General features: G+C 43.1%; 2 protein-coding genes and 1 long non-coding RNA gene across 4 annotated transcripts in view; 1 reads left to right on the plus strand and 2 right to left on the minus strand.

Annotated features, from left to right (window-relative positions):
• Nucleotides 1-3,374: 3,374 nt before the first annotated feature.
• atrip (ATR interacting protein) overlaps nucleotides 3,375-21,903 on the minus strand; it is a 97,762-nt gene continuing 79,233 nt past the window's right edge. The window contains exons 15-16 of the mRNA XM_045705642.2: nucleotides 4,105-4,208; nucleotides 3,375-4,005 (exon numbers count right to left, since the gene is read on the minus strand). The gene's annotated coding sequence lies outside the window, so the exon portion shown is untranslated. The remainder of the gene's footprint in view (nucleotides 4,006-4,104; nucleotides 4,209-21,903) is intronic.
• Nucleotides 4,277-21,903, plus strand: part of LOC145862657 (uncharacterized) — a 54,250-nt gene continuing 36,623 nt past the window's right edge. The window contains exon 1 of the long non-coding RNA XR_014382228.1: nucleotides 4,277-4,468. This is a non-coding gene — a long non-coding RNA (uncharacterized LOC145862657). The remainder of the gene's footprint in view (nucleotides 4,469-21,903) is intronic.
• LOC106583798 (5-aminolevulinate synthase, non-specific, mitochondrial) lies at nucleotides 5,326-21,672 on the minus strand. Of its 2 annotated transcripts, none has more exons than XM_014168375.3 (11): nucleotides 21,452-21,672; nucleotides 17,510-17,745; nucleotides 16,956-17,141; nucleotides 15,344-15,481; nucleotides 12,022-12,241; nucleotides 11,371-11,555; nucleotides 9,898-10,077; nucleotides 9,070-9,234; nucleotides 7,795-8,063; nucleotides 6,915-7,077; nucleotides 5,326-5,833 (listed from the first exon to the last, which is right to left on the minus strand). In XM_014168375.3, exons 2-11 carry the CDS (start codon nucleotides 17,721-17,723, stop codon nucleotides 5,673-5,675), a joined length of 1,881 nt encoding a protein of 626 aa, XP_014023850.1. In that variant the 5' UTR covers nucleotides 17,724-17,745; nucleotides 21,452-21,672; the 3' UTR covers nucleotides 5,326-5,672. The 2 variants fall into 2 exon arrangements, with proteins under 2 accessions (XP_014023850.1, XP_014023849.1); XM_014168374.3 differs by having other exon boundaries at nucleotides 16,956-17,144.

Raw genomic sequence — 21,903 nt, forward strand, 5'->3', positions numbered from 1 at the left:
ATCCGCTATGGGTCCGCGGTCAAACGACCACCCCTCATCACTGTCAAACGCTCCCTAAAACACTTCTGCGAGCAGGCCTTTCTAATCGACCTGGCCCGGGTATCCTGGAAGGATACTGATCTCATCCCGTCAGTCGAGGATGCCTGGTCGTTCTTTAAAAGTAATTTCCTTACCATCTTAAATAAGCATGCCCCTTTCAAAAAAAATGTAGAACTAAGAACAGATATAGCCCTTGGTTCACTCCAGACCTGACTGCCCTCGACCAGCACAGAAACATCCTGTGGCGGACTGCACTAGCATCGAATATTCCCCGTGATATGCAACTTTTCAGGGAAGTCAGGAACCAATACACACAGTCAGTCAGGAAAGCAAAGGCTAGCTACTTCAAACAGAAATTTGCATCCTGTAGCTCCAACTCCAAAAAGTTTTGAGACACTGTAAAGTCCATGGAGAACAGGAGCACCTCCTCCCAGCTTCCCACTGCACTGAGGCTACGAAACACTTACCACCGATTAATCCATGATAATCGAGAATTTCAATAAGCATTTCTCTACGGCTGGCCATGCTTTCCTCCAGGCTACTCCAACCCTGGCCAACAGCTCCGCATCCCCCGCAGCTACTTGCCCAAGCCTCACCAGCTTCTCCTTCACCCAAATCCAGATTGCAGATGTTCTGAAAGAGCTGCAAAACTTGGACCCGTACAAATCAGCTGGGCTAGACAATCTGCACCCTCTCTTTCTAAAATTATCCGCCACCATTGTTGCAACCCGTATTACCAGTCTGTTCAACCTCTCTTTTGTATCGTCCGAGATCGCTAAAGATTGGAAAGCTGGGTCATCCCCCTCTTCAAAGGGGTTGACACTCTAGACCCAAACTGTTCTAGACCTATATCCATCCTGCCCTGCCTTTCTAAAGTCTTCGAAAGCCAAGTTAATAAACAGATCACCGACCATTTCGAATCCCACTGTACCTTCTCCGCTGTGCAAACCGGTTTCCGAGCTGGTCACGGGTGCACCTCAGCCACGGTCAAGATACTAAATGATATCATAACCGCCATCGATAAAAGACAGTACTGTGCAGCCGTCTTCTTCGACCTGGCCAAGGCTTTTGACTCTGTCAATCACCGCATTCTTATCGGCAGACTCAACAGCCTTGGTTTCTCAAATGACTGCCTCACCTGATTCACCAACTACTTCTCTGACAGAGTTCAGTGTGTCAAATTCGGAGGGCCTGTTGTCCGGACCTCTGGCAGTCTCTATGGGGGTACCACAGGGTTCAATTCTCAGGCCGACTTATTTCTCTGTATATATCAATGATGTCGCTCTTGCTGCTGGTGATTCTCTGATCCACCTCTACGCAGACAACACCATTCTGTATATTTCTGGCCCTTCTTTGGACACTGTGTTAACAAACCTCCAAACGAGATTTAATGCCATACAACTCTCCTTCCGTGGCCTCCAACTGCTCTTAAACGCTAGTCAAACTAAATGCATGCTTTTCAACCGATCGCTGCCCGCACCCGCCCACCCGACTAGCATCACTACTCTGGACGGTTCTGACTTAGAATATGTGGACAACTACAAATACCTAGGTGTCTGGCTAAACTGTAAACTCTTCTTCCAGACTCATATTAAACATCTCCAATCCAAAATGAAATCTAGAATTTGCTTCCTATTTTGCAACATAGCCTCCTTCACTCATGCTGCCAAACATACACTCGTAAAACTATCCTACCGATCCTCGACTTCTGCGATGTCATTTACAAAATAGCCTCCAACACTCTACTCAGCAAATTGGATGCAGACTATCACAGTGCCATCCGTTTTGTCACCAAAGCCCCATATACTACCCACCACTGCGACCTGCATGCTCTCGTCGGCTGCCCCTCGCTACATATTCGTCACCAGACCCACTGGCTCCAGGTCATCTATAACTCTTTAAAGTTCCACCTTATCTCAGCTCACTGGTCACCATAACAACACTCACCCGTAGCACGCACTCCAGCAGGTCATCCCCAAAGCCAACACCTCCTTTGGCCGCCTTTCGTTCCAGTTCTCTGCTGCCAATGACTGGAACGAATTGCAAAAATCGCTGAAGTTGGAGACATACCTCCCTCACTAACTTCAAGCATCAGCTATCTGAGCAGCTTACCGATCACTGCAGCTGTACACAGCCCATCTGTAAATAGCCCATCCAACTACCTACCTCATCCCCATGTTTTTATTTACTTTTTTTCTCTTTTGCACCCCAGTATCGCTACTTGCACATCAACATCTGCACATCTACCACTCTAGTGTTAATTTGCTAAATTGTAATTACTTCGCTACTATTGGCCTATTTATTGCCTTACCTCCTTACGCCATTTGCACACAGTGTATATAGACTTTTTCTATTGTGTTATTGTCTGTACGCTTGTTTATTCCATGTGTAACTCTGTGTTGTTGTTTGTGTCGCACTGCTTTGCTTTATCTTGTCCAGGTCGCAGTTGTAAATGAGAACTTGTTCTCAACTGTCCTACCTGGTTAAATAAAGGTGAAATAAAAATATATATCTATTTTTTAAATCAATAGAGAGAAAGAGAGAGAGAAAGAAAGAGAGAAAATATGTCATTTGAGCTTTTTTGAGTGTAATGTTTACTATTCATTTTTTATTTCACTTTTGTTTATTATCTATTTCACTTGCTTTGGCAATGTTAACATATGTTACCCATGCCAATAAAGCCCTTTAAAGTGAATTGAGAGAGAGAGACTCAAATATCACATTTGGTCACGTTCGCGTGGGTCAAAACAAAAATCACCCTAATGATTGGTTGACAATAGATCCTCCCACAGTGCAGACGAGGAAGTAAGTGAAGAGCAACTGGAGAAACATCCAGTGGACGGCAGTCAAAACTTCCCGACTTCACGATCACGTGATTTACGTCCAGTTTACACGTAGGCGCAAGTCTGACCATTTTTTTTATTCCCATAATGCAACAAACTTTGAAAAGTCACCGATTTGACAAAAGCGTTCCGCTCGAACACGCAGAGTTCAGAACACCGTAATCTTCGGCGTTGCTTGTGGCAACATCTTTTCAGTGACCTTTAACCTATGTGGTTTACCAGACCCTGGCTCAGGGACGGCTTCGATCTCCACTGACTTGGGAAGATCTGATTTTAGTTGTCCCCCGATATGTGGATATGTCTGCGTTCGTACGTTAGTCACACGCGATATCAGCATTGGACTGATTTGTGCCAGAGCCAGGCTAAACAAAAGGCTTTATAGTCACTAATCCTCATAAACAAATCTCGTGTGTGCTTGCCAGCTACTCAACAGTGTCTTGATTTAACTAGGAAAATAAATGCTTCCATTGATCAGAGTTGCGATGTGGAAAATGGATTAAAATAGAGAGATTAGTTTTAATTTAAATTTTGCTCTACTGTGACACGTGACCAAATACTTACAAAAAGAGAAGTGTTGTTACAGTGTAATTAATCGTTTATGACTCAAGTTCAAAGGAATTTTCTAAACTTCCTGCTGATCATTCACAGTGGAATCAGGAACTGTCACAAGACAGGTGTGATTTCTAATGTGTACTGTAGAAACCTTCCGGGGCGATCATTTCTAATGTGTACTGTAGAAACCTTCTGGGGCGATCATTTCTAATGTGTACTGTAGAAACCTTCTGGGACCCATCTTCGGATGCACTATAAACTTCACACTATGGGCCGGTTTCCTGGATACAGATTAAAGCAAGTGTTGGATTCTGGGTTAAACTTGGAGACATGATAGATCAGAAGTAAGACTATAGTATCTGAGGGATGATAGAGACTGGTTTATTACATCAGAAGTGTTAATGTTGATCTGTAGGAGCCAGATGGCTCAGTCCTAAATCAGTCCCTGATTAGAGGGGAATCACCCACCTGGTGTCCCAGGTCTAAATCAGTCCCTGATTAGAGAGGGGAATAACCCACCTGGTGTCCCCAGGTCTAAATCAGTCCCTGATTAGAGAGGGGAATAACCCACCTGGTGTCCCAGGTATAAATCAGTCCCTGATTAGAGGGGAATCACCCACCTGGTGTCCCCAGGTCTAAATCAGTCCCTGATTAGAGGGGAATCACCCACCTGGTGTCCCCAGGTCTAAATCAGTCCCTGATTAGAGAGGGGAATCACCCACCTGGTGTCCCCAGGTCTAAATCAGTCCCTGATTAGAGAGGAGAATCACCCACCTGGTGTCCCAGGTCTAAATCAGTCCCTGATTAGAGGGGAATCACCCACCTGGTGTCCCCAGGTCTAAATCAGTCCCTGATTAGAGGGGAATCACCCACCTGGTGTCCCAGGTCTAAATCAGTCCCTGATTAGAGGGGAATCACCCACCTGGTGTCCCAGGTCTAAATCAGCCCCTGATTAGAGAGGAATCACCCACCTGGTGTCCCCAGGTCTAAATCAGTCCCTGACTAGAGGGGAATCACCCACCTGGTGTCCCCAGGTCTAAATCAGTCCCTGACTAGAGGGGAATCACCCACCTGGTGTCCCAGGTCTAAACCAGTCCCTGAGTAGAAGGGAACAATGGAGAAAAAGAAATGCAGTGGAACTGGTTTCTTGGTCCAGAGTTGAGTTTGAGGGATATAGACAATCTATTCAGTACACTACTTTTAACCAGAGCATGACGGTCCCCCGGTCTACAGTAGTGGTCCCCTGGTCTACAGTAGTGGTCCCCCGGTCTACAGTAGTGGTCCCCCGGTCTACAGTAGTGGTCCCCCGGTCTACAGTAGTGGACTATAAAAAGGGAATAACGTTTTTTTCAAGACAACTGGGAACTCGTGAAAAACAAAACAAGGTCAAACCACGACGTCAATGATCTTCAGGTCAGGAAGTTGGAGCTCTAGAAAGATGCCAGAGTTTCTGATTTGGAATTCTGAGTTGGATGACCGTTCAAAACTATCCCCCCCCCCCCCCCCCAGTCGGAGCCGTTTTTTTATTTTCTTCCCTTCTTCGAGTTCCCAGGTGTCTTGAACGAACTGATGTCGGAAGTCAAATATTTCCCGAGTTCCCAGTGGTTTTGAACGAGACATACGGTACCATTTGTGACACAGCTTTATGACAGTGATAGTGGGTGAACGTGAAACCACTCCCTGGCCTCGCCCCTACCAACTCGCTCAGAGGGCCTGCCGTCGTCAAATGTTGCTGACCAAACTCACAGGGTGACTTCCAGAGCGTTGACGAGGAGGGATCAATAAACCCATCAACTTCAGCACACACTTCTGACTTGAATGACTCAATTCATGTTACACATTCAAATAAAACAAACATGAAATTCAAAATGAAAATAAATTCCCCGTGTCGTTTTACAAGATAACAGTTAAATATTTAATTTGGGAGGTATTCCATTTGTTACATGTATCAAGCTTTTCAAAATTAGACAAACAAATGCACATTGCAGATAATTAGGCACGCTAATTCCATTCTTTTGTATGAAATTGCGCAAACTCCAAAACACAGGCTTGGTCGAAGTGGCTATCAGAGTGTCTAATTAGCTCCTTAAACCCTCGATAATTTTTAATCCCTCAGCTTTGGGACAGTCGTGCATATGGCGGAGGTGCAAGTGAAAGCTCAAAATGTAGGGCTGAGGGAAAGGTGGGGTGATTTGGGACGGAGACAGAGGAATGGGTTGAGTGTATTCTGTAGTGTCATCATGCGTGAGCTGATATGGGGTGGCTCAGGCCTCTGAAGTAAGACTGTTCTCGCTCAGTCATCAGCTCAAAGTGCAGCGGCTGCTGGCAGAAGTTACACTCTCCTGAAGAATGGGGCTTCAGAGGTAGACCGGATTCCTTCCACGTCTGAACCAGCTTCTCTGTAGAGGGGAAATATTGTTAAAAAAATTCAAAAAGGGGATCTCCAACAGACAGATCACAAGCTATTAGTAGCTTGCAGCCCATCTATGAGTAATTTGTCAAATAAGTACATGCATTTTTTAAAATTATATATATATATTTAACATGTTCCATCGCATACTGTCAAACATAAAAGCTAGCAGCTATTATCCAATCAAAGCCACATTGACATTATCCCACCCCTGGTTAGCCACGATTGGCTTAAACCTCTTAAGGACCGCACCCTTTCCCCCCCCCTCAAATTTCCTCCTAAAATGACAGACCCTAATCTAACTGCCTGTAGCTCAGGACCTGAAGCAAGGATATGCATAGTCTTGGTATCATTTGAAAGGAAACACTTTGAAGTTTGTGGAAATTTGAAATTAATGTTGGAGAACACATTAGATCTGGTAAAAGATAAAGTTTTAGACTGATCCAAAGAACCATTGCATGTCTGTTCAAAATGTTGTATCAAGTCTGCCAAAATGTGCCTAATTGGTTTATTAATACATTTTTCAAGTTCATAACTGTGCACTCTCCTCAAAACAATAGAATGGTATTCTTTACGGGCCCCCTTAAGAGTTGTTTATTACCCACTATATTGAGCAAAAACACATCTCTTGTACATCAAGGACCCAGGTAAAGAGTTGCAGGGTATAGGAGAAGAATGTGCCTATTTGAAAGCTAGAATAAATAAATAAAAACGAGCTCTCATGCTAGAAAAAGGTTGAAGACCCTCTCAGTATTAGAGGATCTAAATCTGGACATTCATTTGTGTGAGCGACATAATGCCTGTCTCTAGAAGTCATTCTGGGTCGTGTTCAATAGAGCAAAACCGTTGCAAAACAGAAACACTTTGGGGGGGGGGGGGGGTGAAAAACAAAAAACAAACAAGGGTTTGGGTACAGCCATTACCGTTTAGGTTTTCTGACGTTTTTGTGGGTATAGTACCGAACACAACCCATGTTTAAAACACACACACACAAACACACAAACACAAGATAAAACCTTCACCGCAGTCATTTCCTGTTTACTTGCTTGACCAAACACCCGCTCTCTTACCGACAAAGTGCGTCATCATCTGAGGGGTGTGGTGCGGCGTGGGGGCGATGCGTAGAAGCTCCTCCCCCCGGGCGACCGTGGGATAGTTGATGGCCTGGACGTAGATGTTGTAACGAGTCATCATGACGTCACAAACCTCCGTGTTCTTCTCCGCGTCGGACACCTGCAGGCAACATAAACCCATAAAAACCAAATCAATGGAAGAATCATCACGAGAACGTCAATCTAATAAAACGGTGAGGAAGTCAATTAGTCAATATTAACCATGTCAAATCAATAATGTTGGAGGCCAATCAATATTATGCCAATTCATACTAACAATTAAAAACAAATTTAAAAAAAAAACATTTGTCAACAAGTTACACTAAGTTGACAGACATGACCCAGGAGTTGTATCTGGTTAGGGATAACTCAGGGCCCTATGATAATCATGTTATATGTGCTGATTCCAGCCGCTCACGTGACCACATTTAAAAATGACCCAAAATGCGGAACAATGGGTTAATTTTGCAGGAAAGTGTAGCCTACATGAATGCATTTTTGGTTCACGCAAAATTTAGTGATTCCAAAAAAAACTAAATAAAAAAAAGAGACCACATGTGTGATTGTTTTATGAACACCTGGGAATATCTGGCCATGGAAACATTTCTGGTTGGTCTCAGGGAAACATAAAACAGTTAGGAAGGGAGACTTAAAAAAACCCAAAAAAATACAGGATTGAGTGAAGTAGCAGCAAATATGTTACCCAGGAACCCCAAAAAAATTTATGAAATGAAAATGAAATGTATGTATTCACTACTGTAAGTCGCTCTGGATAAGAGCGTCTGCTAAATGACTAAAATGTAAAATGTAAAAAAAAAAAATGTTGAATGATTCTCACCCTGACAGGGATAATGTGAGAGGGACAGTGGACGACGGGCAGTCCGGAGTCCATGAGCATCTGTCTCAGCAGCTTCACGTTACGCTGGTGTTTCCTCCGGAGGGAGCGGCCCTCCTCCCCTTTAAGGGTCTGGATGGACTCGCGGGCGCCAGCCAGCAGCATGGGAGGTAGAGACGTGGTGAATATGAAGCCTGCAGCGTAGCTACGCACTGTGTCCACCAGGGCATCGGTACTGGCGATGTAGCCTCCAACACAGCCAAACGCCTTGCCTGGAAGAACAACGTTAAAACGTTCGTTATAAAAATACAATTAAAAATTAAAAAAACAGGTTAGCATTTAGCTGACAGATATATCTATAATTTAGCCCAAACAACTACCTCTTTCTCTTCTGTATTTATTTATTTTATTATTTTGCTCCTTTGCACCACATTATTTATATTTCTACTTGCACTTTCTTCCACTACAAATCTACCATTCCAGTGTTTTACTTGCTATATTGTATTTACTTTGCCACCATGGCCTATTTATTGCCTTTACCTCCCTTATCTCACCTCATTTGCTCACATTGTATATAGACTTATTTTTCTACTGTATTATTGACTGTATGTTTGTTTTACTCCATGTGTAACTCTGTGTTGTTGTATGTTGTCGAACTGCTTTGCTTTATCTTGGCCAGGACGCAGTTGTAAATGAGAACTTGTTCTCAACTAGCCTACCTGGTTAAATAAAGGTGAAATAAATAAAATAAAATAAATATTTCTGGTTCACAACAAACAAAGCATCACTGGTTGTTGGAGATTGAAATAGGAGACTTTCTTTCTACTTCTAGACCTCTTGGTATTCAACAGGTCTTGTTGTTGTGAAGCAGTGTGTGGTTTTATTCTGGTCATCTTGACATGGTTCTATTCTATCAAGACAAAGCAACTCAACAGATGATTGGCTTGCTGTAGTGTGTGTGTGTGTGTGTGTGTGTGTGCTGATTGGTCTCTCAGCTTGCCCAGGGCTGTGGTCTCCTAGCAACAGGAAAATAAATTCTAGTTCCTGTTTCTCCAGTGTCCCATTACGTGACAATCTGAAACTCCAGAAATCTTGTTCGCTTCAGGGATTCAGACAACAAAAGACTGAAGAAACTCGACTACAGATGTCAGGAAAACTTTTAGAGGTTTTAGAAAAGCTTTAAAACATTGTGCTGTTTTGGGGGGGGGGGGGAGGTAAATGCTGTTAACTAGTAGTCATTGGTGACATTTTGAACAGTGTTTAGTTTTAAATACTGACCCAGTGTTCCAGAGATGATGTCCATCTTGTGCATGATGCCGTCTCGCTCCCCGATACCTCCTCCCCTGGCGCCGTACAGCCCCACCGCATGGACCTCGTCTACAAACGTGATGGCTCCAAACTCATGGGCCACGTCGCACAACTCCTCCAGAGGACACACCGCACCTTTAAGAGGAAGAAATCAAATTTAAAAAAGTATTTTAACGAGGCATTTTATAGCAGGGTTATAGTGGGACACACCATACCTTTAAAAACAACAAAAGGGTTAATATCATAAAAGTAATTTAGCAGGAGGAATGATACCAGTATCGCAATATTTTTCCCATGTCAAAAACGTCAACACAAAGCAGACCAAACCGTTTGGTCCTTTAAAAACTGCTGTATATAAAATATTGTGTGCCATAACTTGGAAAATAAATACATGTGACTCTGGATAACAATATAACGAGGTTTGTTTCCAACATTACGACTGTTTTCCTAAAGAAGTTAAAATCAGCTTGGTGTTTTGTTTCCTTGCCACGATACTAATGAGTACGGCGATACTGACGTTGTCCCGGGTCATAATTTACACATTTCTTCAACAGTTAATATCATATAACCAGTACAGGACATTTTAATAACAGGGTTAAACTTCCATTCAGGCTTCACTGAGTCACCTCTCAAATTTCAGATTAAAACTATTCAGGCAAATCAGACCTATAACAACGGTCATATAAAATCACAGCACTGACGTCAACCGGATATGTTAGTTACACATCACAGGTCCACGTTAAGGCTCTTCACATAGGCAATAGGGTGCCATTTGGGACACAGCTCTACTCCACTCACCATCCATGGAGTGGACCGTCTCGAAGGCTACGATCTTTGGAGCGGTCGGGTCTGACTTCAGCAGCAGCTCTCTCAAGTGATCGGGGTCATTGTGACGGAATACAAATTTCTTGGCTCCGCTGTTCCTGATGCCCTGGATCATTGAGGCGTGATTCCCTGCATCAGAATATATTTCACAGCCTAGGGAGAGAGGAGAACAAAACACCTGTTTAGTACCATTTCACAGCCTAGGGAGAGAGGAGAACAAAACACCTGTTTAGTACTATTTCACAGCCTAGGGAGAGAGGAGAACAAAACACCTGTTTAGTACCATTTCACCTTCGTCATTTAGCAGACGCACTAATCCAAAGCGATTTACAGTTAGTGCATTCAACTAAAACCCTGGCACAGATTAATTTATTGTTCATCCTTTGTTTATTCAGGAGATCATCTTGATAATAATAAAAACCTGTTTAGGATCATGATAACCCAGGTGAATATGCTGTATGATATAATGTATGATATAATTACTAACCCTATTTTACCTAGGTGGCTTTTTTGACAGACATTTCAGCTCTATGGTCATGATCCACAGAGACCCAACATGGAGAAGGAAGTACAACAGCTTGAATCTACAACTACCTGGCCCTAGAGGGACGGCTCAACCGGTACCTGGCCCTAGAGGGACGGCTCAACCGGTACCTGGCCCTAGAGGGACGGCTCAACCGGTACCTGGCCCTAGAGGGACGGCTCAACCGGTACCTGGCCCTAGAGGGACGGCTCAACCGGTACCTGGCCCTAGAGGGACGGCTCAACCGGTACCTGGCCCTAGAGGGACTGTAGAGCACAGGATGCTATTTATTTTGGCACTACAATGTCTCAGGTGAGGGGATTACCTGGTCCTGGAGACAGGCTACAATGTCTGTTAGTTCAGGTCAGGTGAGGGGATTACCTGGTCCTGGAGACAGGCTACAATGTCTGTTAGTTCAGGTGAGGGGATTACCTGGTCCTGGAGGGAGGCTACAATGTCTGTTAGTTCAGGTGAGGTGAGGGGATTACCTGGTCCTGGAGACAGGCTACAATGTCTGTTAGTTCAGGTGAGGTGAGGGGATTACCTGGTCCTGGAGACAGGCTACAATGTCTGTTAGTTCAGGTGAGGGGATTACCTGGTCCTGGAGACAGGCTACAATGTCTGTTAGTTCAGGTCAGGTGAGGGGATTACCTGGTCCTGGAGACAGGCTACAATGTCTGTTAGTTCAGGTCAGGTGAGGGGATTACCTGGTCCTGGAGACAGGCTACAATGTCTGTTAGTTCAGGTGAGGTGAGGGGATTACCTGGTCCTGGAGACAGGCTACAATGTCTGTTAGTTCAGGTGAGGGGATTACCTGGTCCTGGAGGGAGGCTACAATGTCTGTTAGTTCAGGTGATTATTACTTCGCTGGCCCTGTAAATACATTGTGTTAGTTCAGTACAGATAAGGTGATATATGCTTACCTGGTATCATCTTGGCCAGGGTGAACAGAGTGGAGTCATTGGCTACGAAGCAGGAAGTGAAGAGTAGCGCAGCGTCCTTCCTGTGGAGATCTGCTAGTTCCTGTTCCAATTCCACGTGGAATTTACTGGTCCCAGAGATGTTCCTGGTTCCTCCAGCCCCACTGCCGTGCTTACGTAACGTCTCCCTGGAAACAACAGTCAACAACGGTAAACAACATCCTCGGGAACGTCTCCCTGTCAAGAACACCAAACAGGAAACAATAGTAAACTGGCTAATTACCATGTATACACCTTCCCTGAGTCATTAACATCTCTGTGTGGGCATCTATAGAAAGGCCAATGAAGAGGTAAATTGGTCCTTAGTGAAACTAACTAACAGTTCGTTTTGTCCCGTCTCCTCGGGGAGAAATATAGCCCCATTGATCTATCCATGGGTGTGTTCAGTAGGTAACAAGAACAAATGTTTTGAAAGAGTTAAAAAAAAACTGAGAGTTACTACTATCTGTGGGAAAAATGTTAATTCTCAGTTTCAATGGTAAATCAAACAGCCCCTTTTATATAGCCCTAATGAGCACCCCCCCCCTCAGACCGTGTCTTCATTTATCCATCCATCCCCACTACCAACCCATCACCAGTTGTCCGGCTACTTACGTGATGGAGTGGACGACCCGTGGGTGTCTGCTCATGCCCAGGTAGTCATTGGAGCACCACACAGACACATCTCTCCTGTCGCTGAGGGAGTCGGTGTAGTCGTCACCCATGGGGAAGTCCGTGGCCCGCCGGTTTACCGTCTTAAAGACACGGTACGTGTGATCGCTCTTCTTCTCCTCAATCTTCCTCTCAAAGAACTCATCGTAGCGGAAGTTAGAGACTGCAGGAGAGACAAAACAAGGAAGTAAACGTGATTAGGGGCGAGAAGGTAAAGATCACATTGAGTGTGACCAGTTTTAATAAAGGACAAGAGAGAACATGCTTAACTCGATCCTCTTTCAGAACACTTTGAACGGGTGCTTTCTTTCGGTTTTATTCTATGTTTCATAGCTGTGTGTGTGTGTGTGTGTGTGTGTAACCTGAACTGGGAAGTAATAGGAGACGTTTGAATGCACCCTGGGTTTTATTGAGAACAGAGCTAGGAGCTACTTGGTGTGTGTGTGTGTGTGTGTGTGTGTGTGTGTGTGTGTGTGTGTGTGTGTGTGTGTGTGTGTGTGTGTGTGTATGACTACTGCTCTTTCCATGACAGACTGAACAGGTGAATACAGGTTAAAGCTATGATCCCTTATTGATGTCACTTGTTTAATCCACTTTAAATCAGTGTAGGTGAGGGGAAGGAGACATGATTAAAGAAGGATTTTTAAGCCTTGAGACAATATGGTTTGGTTTTTGCTCTGACATGCACTGTCAACTGTGGGACCTTATATAGACAGGTGTGTGCTTTTCCAAATCATGTCAAATTAATTGAATTTACCACAGGTGGACTCCAATCAAGTTGTAGAAACATCTGAAGGATGATCAATGGAAACAGGATGCACCTGAGCTCGATTGAGTGTCCTCGAAAAGGGTCTACATTTATTTAATACATTTGCAACAAAAAACAATGATCTAGAAAAACGGTTTTCGCTTTGTCATTATGGGGTATTGTGACGTCATTATGGGGTATTGTGACGTCATTATGGGGTATTGTGACGTCATTATGGGGTATTGTTGGATGTTGGCGCGATTGGTGTCACCTCGTTAGTCGGTATGTGTTACTCCTGTGCTGGTTGGTCACCTCGTTAGTCATCTCGTTAGTCGGTATGTGTTACTCCTGTGCTGGTTGGTCACCTCGTTAGTCAGTATGTGTTACTCCTGTGCTGGTTGGTCACCTCGTTAGTCATCTCGTTAGTCGGTATGTGTTACTCCTGTGCTGGTTGGTCACCTCGTTAGTCCGTATGTGTTAATCCTGTGCTGGTTGATCACCTCGTTAGTCAGTATGTGTTACTCCTGTGCTGGTTAGTCACCTCGTTAGTCAGTATGTGTTACTCCTGTGCTGGTTGGTCACCTCGTTATTCAGTATGTGTTACTCCTGTGCTGGTTGGTCACCTCGTTAGTCAGTATGTGTTACTCCTGTGCTGGTTGGTCACCTCGTTAGTCAGTATGTGTTACTCCTGTGCTGGTTGGTCACCTCGTTAGTCACCTCGTTAGTCAGTATGTGTTACTCCTGTGCTGGTTGATCACCTCGTTAGTCAGTATGTGTTTCTCCTGTGCTGGTTGGTCACCTCGTTAGTCAGTATGTGTTACTCCTGTGCTGGTTGGTCACCTAGTTAGTCACCTCGTTAGTCAGTATGTGTTACTCGTGTGCTGGTTGGTCACCTCGTTAGTCAGTATGTGTTACTCCTGTGCTGGTTGGTCACCTCGTTAGTCAGTATGTGTTACTCCTGTGCTGGTTGGTCACCTCGTTAGTCAGTATGTGTTACTCCTGTGCTGGTTGGTCACCTCGTTAGTCAGTATGTGTTACTCCTGTGCTGGTTGGTCACCTCGTTAGTCAGTATGTGTTACTCCTGTGCTGGTTGGTCACCTCGTTAGTCAGTATGTGTTACTCCTGTGCTGGTTGGTCACCTCGTTAGTCAGTATGTGTTACTCCTGTGCTGGTTGGTCACCTCATTAGTCAGTATGTGTTACTCCTGTGCTGGTTGGTCACCTCATTAGTCAGTATGTGTTACTGACTAACGAGATGTGGAGAGTTATCTCTTTTAGTTGTCTCTCCCTATTTTCATTTGTAGACAAACATTCCTTTATCTGATCTTCCCTGTTTTCATTTTGCTCCATTTTTTGGTTTGCTTCCTGTCTAAGTTTGGTTTGCTTCCTGTCTAAGTTTGGTGTGGGTTTCTCTTTTGTTTGCCTCTCAGTGGGTCTCATGATGGGAGTCTCTTAGGTCCCAGTTGTTGTTACTAGTCAACTTTCAGTGGACACCCCCATTAGTGTCTTTCAGAACCCCTCCTAAAACCCCACCTGATTCATTTTGTTTGTTGTCAGTGACTGTTAGTTCCCCCCCCTTTCTATTTGAGCAACAACGTTTTGGTTTTCTTACTGGGGAACATATTTTCACAGATCAATTAATTCTCATCTTTACTAATATGGAAAGTGTGTTTAGATTTGGAATGTCCCATTATCAAAATGTGGAGGGGGGAAATAAGCAGTCATCCGTATGCCCTACAATAGAAAATGGAGGCACCTGATGGAGGGACAATAGAGCCCCGAGTACCAGGCCATTAGGACCTGATGGAGGGACAATAGAGCCCCGAGTACCAGGCCATTAGGACCTGATGGAGGGACAATAGAGCCCCGAGTACCAGGCCATTAGGACCTGATGGAGGGACAATAGAGCCCCGAGTACCAGGCCATTAGGACCTGATGGAGGGACAATAGAGCCCTGAGTACCAGGCCATTAGGACCTGATGGAGGGACAATAGAGCCCTGAGTACCAGGCCATTAGGACCTGATGGAGGGACAATAGAGCCCTGAGTACCAGGCCATTAGGACCTGATGGAGGGACAATAGAGCCCTGAGTACCAGGCCATTAGGACCTGATGGAGGGACAATAGAGCCCTGAGTACCAGGCCATTAGGACCTGATGGAGGGACAATAGAGCCCTGAGTACCAGGCCATTAGGACCTGATGGAGGGACAATAGAGCCCTGAGTACCAGGCCATTAGGACCTGATGATCATTAGTGAGTTGGGTACTACTAACATGTCCAGAGAGCATAAGAGGAGAAAACCGTGACTCAGTTACAATAGGCAACAGCCCTATGTGCCACTCAAATATTAGGTGTTCCTAATGTTTTATCAACAGACTGTATACTCTATTGTAACTTATATGTTCATGGCTGCACAATGACAAAATGTATTTTATTTAAATAGAACTCATTCATTTAAATGAGTCTCTACGGCAAGGACAATAAAGTTCAGTTTGAATAGTCTGGTCATGTGACTCACAGCTGGGCATGTTCTCCTGCAGTAAATGGGACACCCTGGTTGGACGTTGATTCAGCAGCTTCTTCATCAGATCGGTTCGGGTAAGACCTCCAGACTTTGAGGAAGAACTACTGGCCAGAGCCTGGGCTGGGGTCACATCTGGGGAAGACAGAGAGGTATAAGGCTGAACAGTTATGGCAGGACCGTAAATTTGTATATAATATTAGTGTAATATAATATTAGTGTAATATCTAAATTGCTATGGGTTGAACAGTAATGACATGGAATCATGGGGTGCGTTAAGTTCGCTTGGACGTTTGCGGAACGGTTTGTACTAAAAAAAAAAAAAACACTTTTCCCCAATTTTTTTTTCTTGAACCGACAGATACGTTTGGTCCGTTTCGGTGGGTGTGGCTTGAAGCAATAAGTGACTTATTTATAAAAAAATAAAACAATTTAAAAAGGGCAACGGTGTAATTTGAACCCACAACCAACTCCTCCCCGTTTCAACTGGTCGTTCCGTATAGCACCGTTTCTGTTCCACTCAACGTTCTATTAGGTTAAGTACTGAACCCAGCCATGTTCTAATAGGCAGCTGGTCCTCCAATGGGGAAGAAGGAAATGAGAAAATACATCCTGTGATTGGAAAATGTTTGTTTGTGCTTTGTTAATAACTAATTTTTGCGTTCATGCAAGTGGCAGATTGAATGATCTCTCAGTACGCCCAGAACCTTGTTTAGAGAAAGGGGATCTCTCGGTTTCATGGTGTCAGCTGAGAGAGAAGATGACGCGTGAGGTGTTGGTCTGTCACATGTTATGAACCAGTATTGGTCGTCACATGAATGAAACTTGTCTGCAGTAGATAAGAGAACTAACGGGACTGCCCCGGTAGAGCTCCTGACAGACGTTCACCAGGGTCTGTAGTGACGCCTCCAGCAGTGAGATGCAGTGCCTTAGACCGCTGCGCCACTCAGGAGCGCCAAAACCTATACTCCATCTGTATCAATAAAGCAGGGGGTTCTCCAAATGTTTGGGGCCAGGGACCCCTTTTGTGATATCAATTTTAATCAGGGACACCACTTAATCAGAACACAACTCGAGTGAGATAAAAAAGAAATAAAAAATGCATACAAGGGGTTTTACTATGACTTTGGCAGTGCATGGCTGGACGAACCAAGTCTCGGGCCCTGGGAAGCAAGATTTTAAAAGCCCGCTTCTTGGAATTGGAGAGAAGAATTTAGCAGTTTTCAAGCCAAATTCCTGTAATTCTACACATTTTGCCATGAGGCAGAGAGAAAACTTTTCAGTTTTAAAGCTTAAATTACAGTGCATTTAAGTAAAAAAAAATATATAAAAAAAAAATAAAAAATTCAGTATTGAGTTAAAATAAAATAAAAATTGGTAGAGTACTGCAGTGGATACTAATATCCCAGGGTTAAGAACAGAGTACTGTGGATGAATAGTTTGACATTGTACGACACCCTCTAAACCAATTCCACAGATCCCTTGTCCAAAATGCATTTTAAAATCTGTCAGTAATGTTAATAAAAATAAATAAATTAAATCTGTCCGCGGACCCCCTGAAGTACCGACCCCTGCAACAAAGCTCCAGGTAGTTTAACCCACTGTGTACCTTTCTGGACGGTGCGCACCTCCTGCACATCCTCCTGCAGCTGGATGCTAGCCTGGCGGACCACACTGCTGTTCTGGCCCATCTCAGCCGCCAGGAAGGGGCACTTGGAGGCCACCGAGGCCTGGCCAGAGGGGGGCATGGGATGGGGGTGACTTTGAGGCAGCTTGGTGGTGGTGCCTCCATCAGCTACTAATGCACAGAAGATACTAGAGTTAGGAGACTAAGAGCAACACACAGATACAGATCTTTAAAAAAAAAACGTACACAATACTACGAGTGGTTTGTCCTAATGATGTGAGCAGGTTGGAAAAACATAGCGCTAGAGATTGTTCCAACTGAGGAAACCTTGGGGCCATAATTCATATATTAACCTAACAACACATTATGATGTTACAGTTTATGACCAGATCCCTTCTCGGCTGAAGTCACGGGTGTCACAAGATCACCTACCCTTCTCGGCTGACGTCTAGGCTGATTTCACGGGTGTCACAAGATCACCTACCCTTCTCGGCTGACGTCTAGGCTGATTTCACGGGTGTCACAAGATCACCTACCCTTCTCGACTGACGTCTGGGCTGAAGTCACGGTGTCATCAGCCTTCTGGAAGCTAGCCGAGGAGGAACAGAGAGAGCGGGCCAGAGGCTTGGAAGCCAGATCCATCATCACAGGACATTTCTGGGCATAGACCACCAGCGATTTCCGGGCCTGCTGGAAGAAGGCCTGGGGAACACGGGACAGGAACGGGCAGCGTCGAATTATAGTGTCCATCTTTCTAAACGATTGTCCAAGTCTGAGGGAAAAAGAGATCAGATCAGGATCTGTTGTGAACCAGACATTTTATGGGCGATAAAGGCACCTTCAAAAATGGTTTTTTTTTTCCTCTATCATGTGTTTGTCATTGATACAAGTCTTGTCCTTTAAACAATTTCCCCAAGTTGTAATCAATTAAAGCTATACGATACTTTACTCCGAGTGAGAAGTTGAACATTATAAAAAGTGTTATGGACGCCTATGCATTCACATTTCTTATCTGAAGCGCGTAGGTCATAGGGCCTAGCTAAGCCCAAACATTACAGTCTGAGGGATACGGATATGCCAGTGACATAGTAAACTAATGAAACACATACACAATAACATGCTGCTCTTTACATGATAAATACAATGCTTCTCACAACAATGAGAAATTCACAATGATTGATCAGTACATAACATTATTCTACCAGCAGGCAGTGGGAAACAGTTAAAAATACATCAAAGCTGACAGACTGAAGTCCATCACCAGCTAAGTATATTAGGTCATACTATTCCACTCCTGAAAGCGGTAGGGTAGCGTTCAGTAGGAACAAAAAGGGAGAAAACGTATTGAAAAAAGGCAACAACAACAACAAAACGTTTTGAAACTGAAGAGGTTTTCTCCTGTTATGTGCCTGGCTACTGAATGGAGGCTAAGGTTTCCTAGACAGCTTTCCTCCTTCCAGGAATAAGACACATTTTTCATGGAAAGACTTTCCAGTGTCATGTCATGGTTAGAAGATTTTAATTATTATTATTTATTTTTTTTAATTCAAAAAAGGCACTCGCACATCTGAGCAATTTTATCGCTGAATAAGATGAATGGAAAAGGAAACCGCACATTGGTCTTGATGGTATCACTGATCTTTAATAAGCCTCACGGCCTTCGTCAGAGATTTTTATTTTATTTATTAAAATAATTTAAAAAAATAAATAAATAAAAACAAAATAAAAATAATAAAAAATAATAAAAATATATAAAAATAAAAATCGGGAAAGCCCAAAAAGCAAGCGTCTAGGATCTTATTCTTCCAGTCATACACACATATATATACACATACATATATACATATATACATACATACATACATACATACATACATACATACACATATACACACACATATATACATATATATTTTTAAAGCATGACAAATCTATTTGACGTTGAAAATAAATGACAACAGAGCTGCCAACTCATTGGCCGTGAGACATGCATTTCACCCTCCTTCTCACAGCACACCTCTTGTATCTGACGCATTGGAAAGTACTGCTTTTAAAAAGTCCCGTGTATAGGCAACGCGTTAACGTTTCAACTGTGCTACTCTATCCATCGACCTGTCATACCACAGCACATTGAAGCATATGATTGGTCTAGTTATGTAAAGGATCAAGTGGATTGGATGCGCGTTTTAAAAAGAAAAATCACCCCTCAAGAAAAGAGTTGGGGGCGGGAGAGAGAGAGAGAGAGAGAGAGATCAGTCTCCAAGGAGTTTATTAAAAACCGTCAAAAGAGCAGCAGGCTAGAGCTAGTTTTATGTACAATGTTGTCAACAAAATGAAGTTGCTGTTACTCCCCTCCCCATTGAAGAATGCAGTCTTTTGACAGCATGTACTAAATTTGATTTAATCCACACTTTGTTAGTCCTCTCGTTTGGCGACTGGGATTTAGGCTGTGACAACGAAAAGGTGACAGCTCTACAGTATGTTTTAGCAGGGAAGTTTGGTAAGGTGACCTGATTTGGAAATGAAAAATAATTTTGTCAAACAGATTGTGAACCCAGAAGTGTATGTTAGATTCTAGAAGGGGGGGGAGACAATACATATAGTTTGGGTAGAGTGTAGGGCCAGAGTTACATCATATTTTCTTCAGGAGATTTTATTACCCATTTACTTTAGTCTGATCACTGGAACAATTCTCGTTCTTATTAACAATGGGCTAAAACATTTGGTAATTACTGTGCTTGTCAGCAAGAACAATACTTCTATTCCACACATTTATTTTAGTATTTCACTTATTCCCAATTCTGCCAGAGTAATCACATATCTGAAATGCCGACTTGTGTCTTTGAAAATTAATGATATGAGGATATGCATTTTCTTATTTTAATAATATAAGTCATACAAATAAGCATTGGAATTTGAAATGCTCCAGGAATGAAAATATACAATGACATTTTAGTATTGTGTACATGCTAGGCAGAGAGGGTATGGGGATAACACATATTGTCTATGTATATATAGTAAGACGATGTCAAGGCTCTCCAGCCAGTAGACCTAAACCACCTGGATATTGATCCATCTCCAGCCGGTAGACCTAAACCGCCTGGATATTGATCCATCTCCAGCCGGTAGACCTAAACCGCCTGGATATTGATCCATCTCCAGCCGGTAGACCTAAACCACCTGGATATTGATCCATCTCCAGCCGGTAGACCTAAACCACCTGGATATTGATCCATCTCCAGCCCGTAGACCTAAACCACCTGGATATTGATCCATCTCCAGCCCATAGACCTAAACCACCTGGATATTGATATTCATTATATTTTTCCTTGAAGGTTGACTGATCTTGACAAATGAATTGTTATAACAAGAAAATGTTTCAAAACACCCATCACCTGGGAAACATACCACTGGGGTGGCCAACACTCCTGGAGAACAAGCAGGATGTTCTTCCATCCCCAGTTTAAAGAAATAGTTCAACCAAAATATAACACGTTTGTGTCCTTGTCTGGAAAGCAGTTTATGGATAAGCAGACTGTAGTCTATGATTTGGTTACACAGGTTAATGTAAATTTCATTATTAGCATTTCCTGTGCAGAGACTTGGTGTAGTGGTAACATTTCCATTTTAGTCATTTAGCAGACGCTCTTATCCAGAGCAACTTACAGTAGTAATATATATATTTTGTACTGGACACAGCATGTACTGCAGCATGTGTTGCATACAACTTTCCACCTGAGAACAGGGATCAATCTCTGTCTCCCTCTCTCATTTCATTAGTGTCTGAATATAAAAAAAAGTGTCAAACCAATGACATTTTTTTTATTATAAAATATGTGCATACTTTACATTTTATACTCCAAGAATCTCAAAATAACAAAGTCGTCAAATTTTGAGTGTTCATTTAATGTTTCAAAGCTATCTTGAATACACTTAATTGTACATCCGGGACATAGGCCATGTCAAAATACATAGAATTACAGGAAATTTGCCTTAAAAACAGTCAAATCGTCTACAGCCGTAGGACCCCAGTCCCCAGTCTAGGGATTGTGACAGAGGGCAATGAACTTTATATAGCTTATCTCTCCAAGCTTTCTTCAAATGTTGGCAGCCCTGATACCAGTATTTTACAAACTAGCTACATTCCCGTGTAATCTGAGGAGACAAAAATCACGCAAACCGCATATACCGTCAATCGTGCGTTAATAATTCAACAACCCCCACCCCCAGTCAAAATATGTTTAAAATCAATAAAATGTATCCACTCCATATGGATACTAAGTTTCATAGCTATACCGACGGGTTTAATAACTACTTACATTTCAATGTCATCGTTACCGAATGAACAACACTAGGTAAATGTTCATTTAGCCAAGCGGCTAGAATATTCCCCGGTTAGACCCACTAGCACGCCGGGCTACAGTAGCTGTCTGACCGAGGAACTAAGAACCAAAAGGAGACTCATTTCGTTTGCTTACCTCGATATGTTTCCGATCAACCTCTCACAACTAAATTTAAAAAGAATAACTGTTAAAAAAAAGAGCTAGATTATATTGGAAAGATCTCAGTGTTGTTTTTAGTGTAAATAGTTGATATAGCTCCTGTTTTTTAAATAAAAAATAAAATAAAAAGCCGTTTCGTTATCCTGCACTGAGGACGAACGTAAGGACAAGGAGAGACGACCGGGTTTATAAGAACCAAGACTTGACGCCAAGTCTCGCGAGAGGACGTGTGTGTACGTCACCGCACTCCAGACAGTCCCTTATTGGCCCAGAGAATGTTCCATTATGTCAAAAACCCAACGTGTGACTCAACATCCTCAATCATTTATTTATTTATTTAACCTTTATTTAACTAGGCAAGTCAGTTGCAATATACAATTAGTCTACGCTGTAGTTAAACATGTAAAATAATTTTTTTTGGGGGGGGG

The sequence above is a fragment of the Salmo salar genome, chromosome 22 (assembly GCF_965601325.2).
Source record: "Salmo salar chromosome 22, fSalSal1, whole genome shotgun sequence".
NCBI classification, from domain to species: Eukaryota; Metazoa; Chordata; class Actinopteri; order Salmoniformes; family Salmonidae; genus Salmo; species Salmo salar.

Bases quoted from the DNA above. Each gene is read 5' to 3' on its own strand.
- LOC106583798 (XM_014168374.3), bottom strand. From the start codon at position 17,723: ATGGACACTATAATTCGACGCTGCCCGTTCCTGTCCCGTGTTCCCCAG. The intron at 15,482-16,955 runs GTACACAGTGGG...TGTCTTCCCCAG, and splicing joins GGTGCGCACCGTCCAGAAAG to ATGTGACCCCAGCCCAGGCT. The intron at 7,078-7,794 runs GTGAGAATCATT...TGTTGCCTGCAG, and splicing joins CTCACATTATCCCTGTCAGG to GTGTCCGACGCGGAGAAGAA.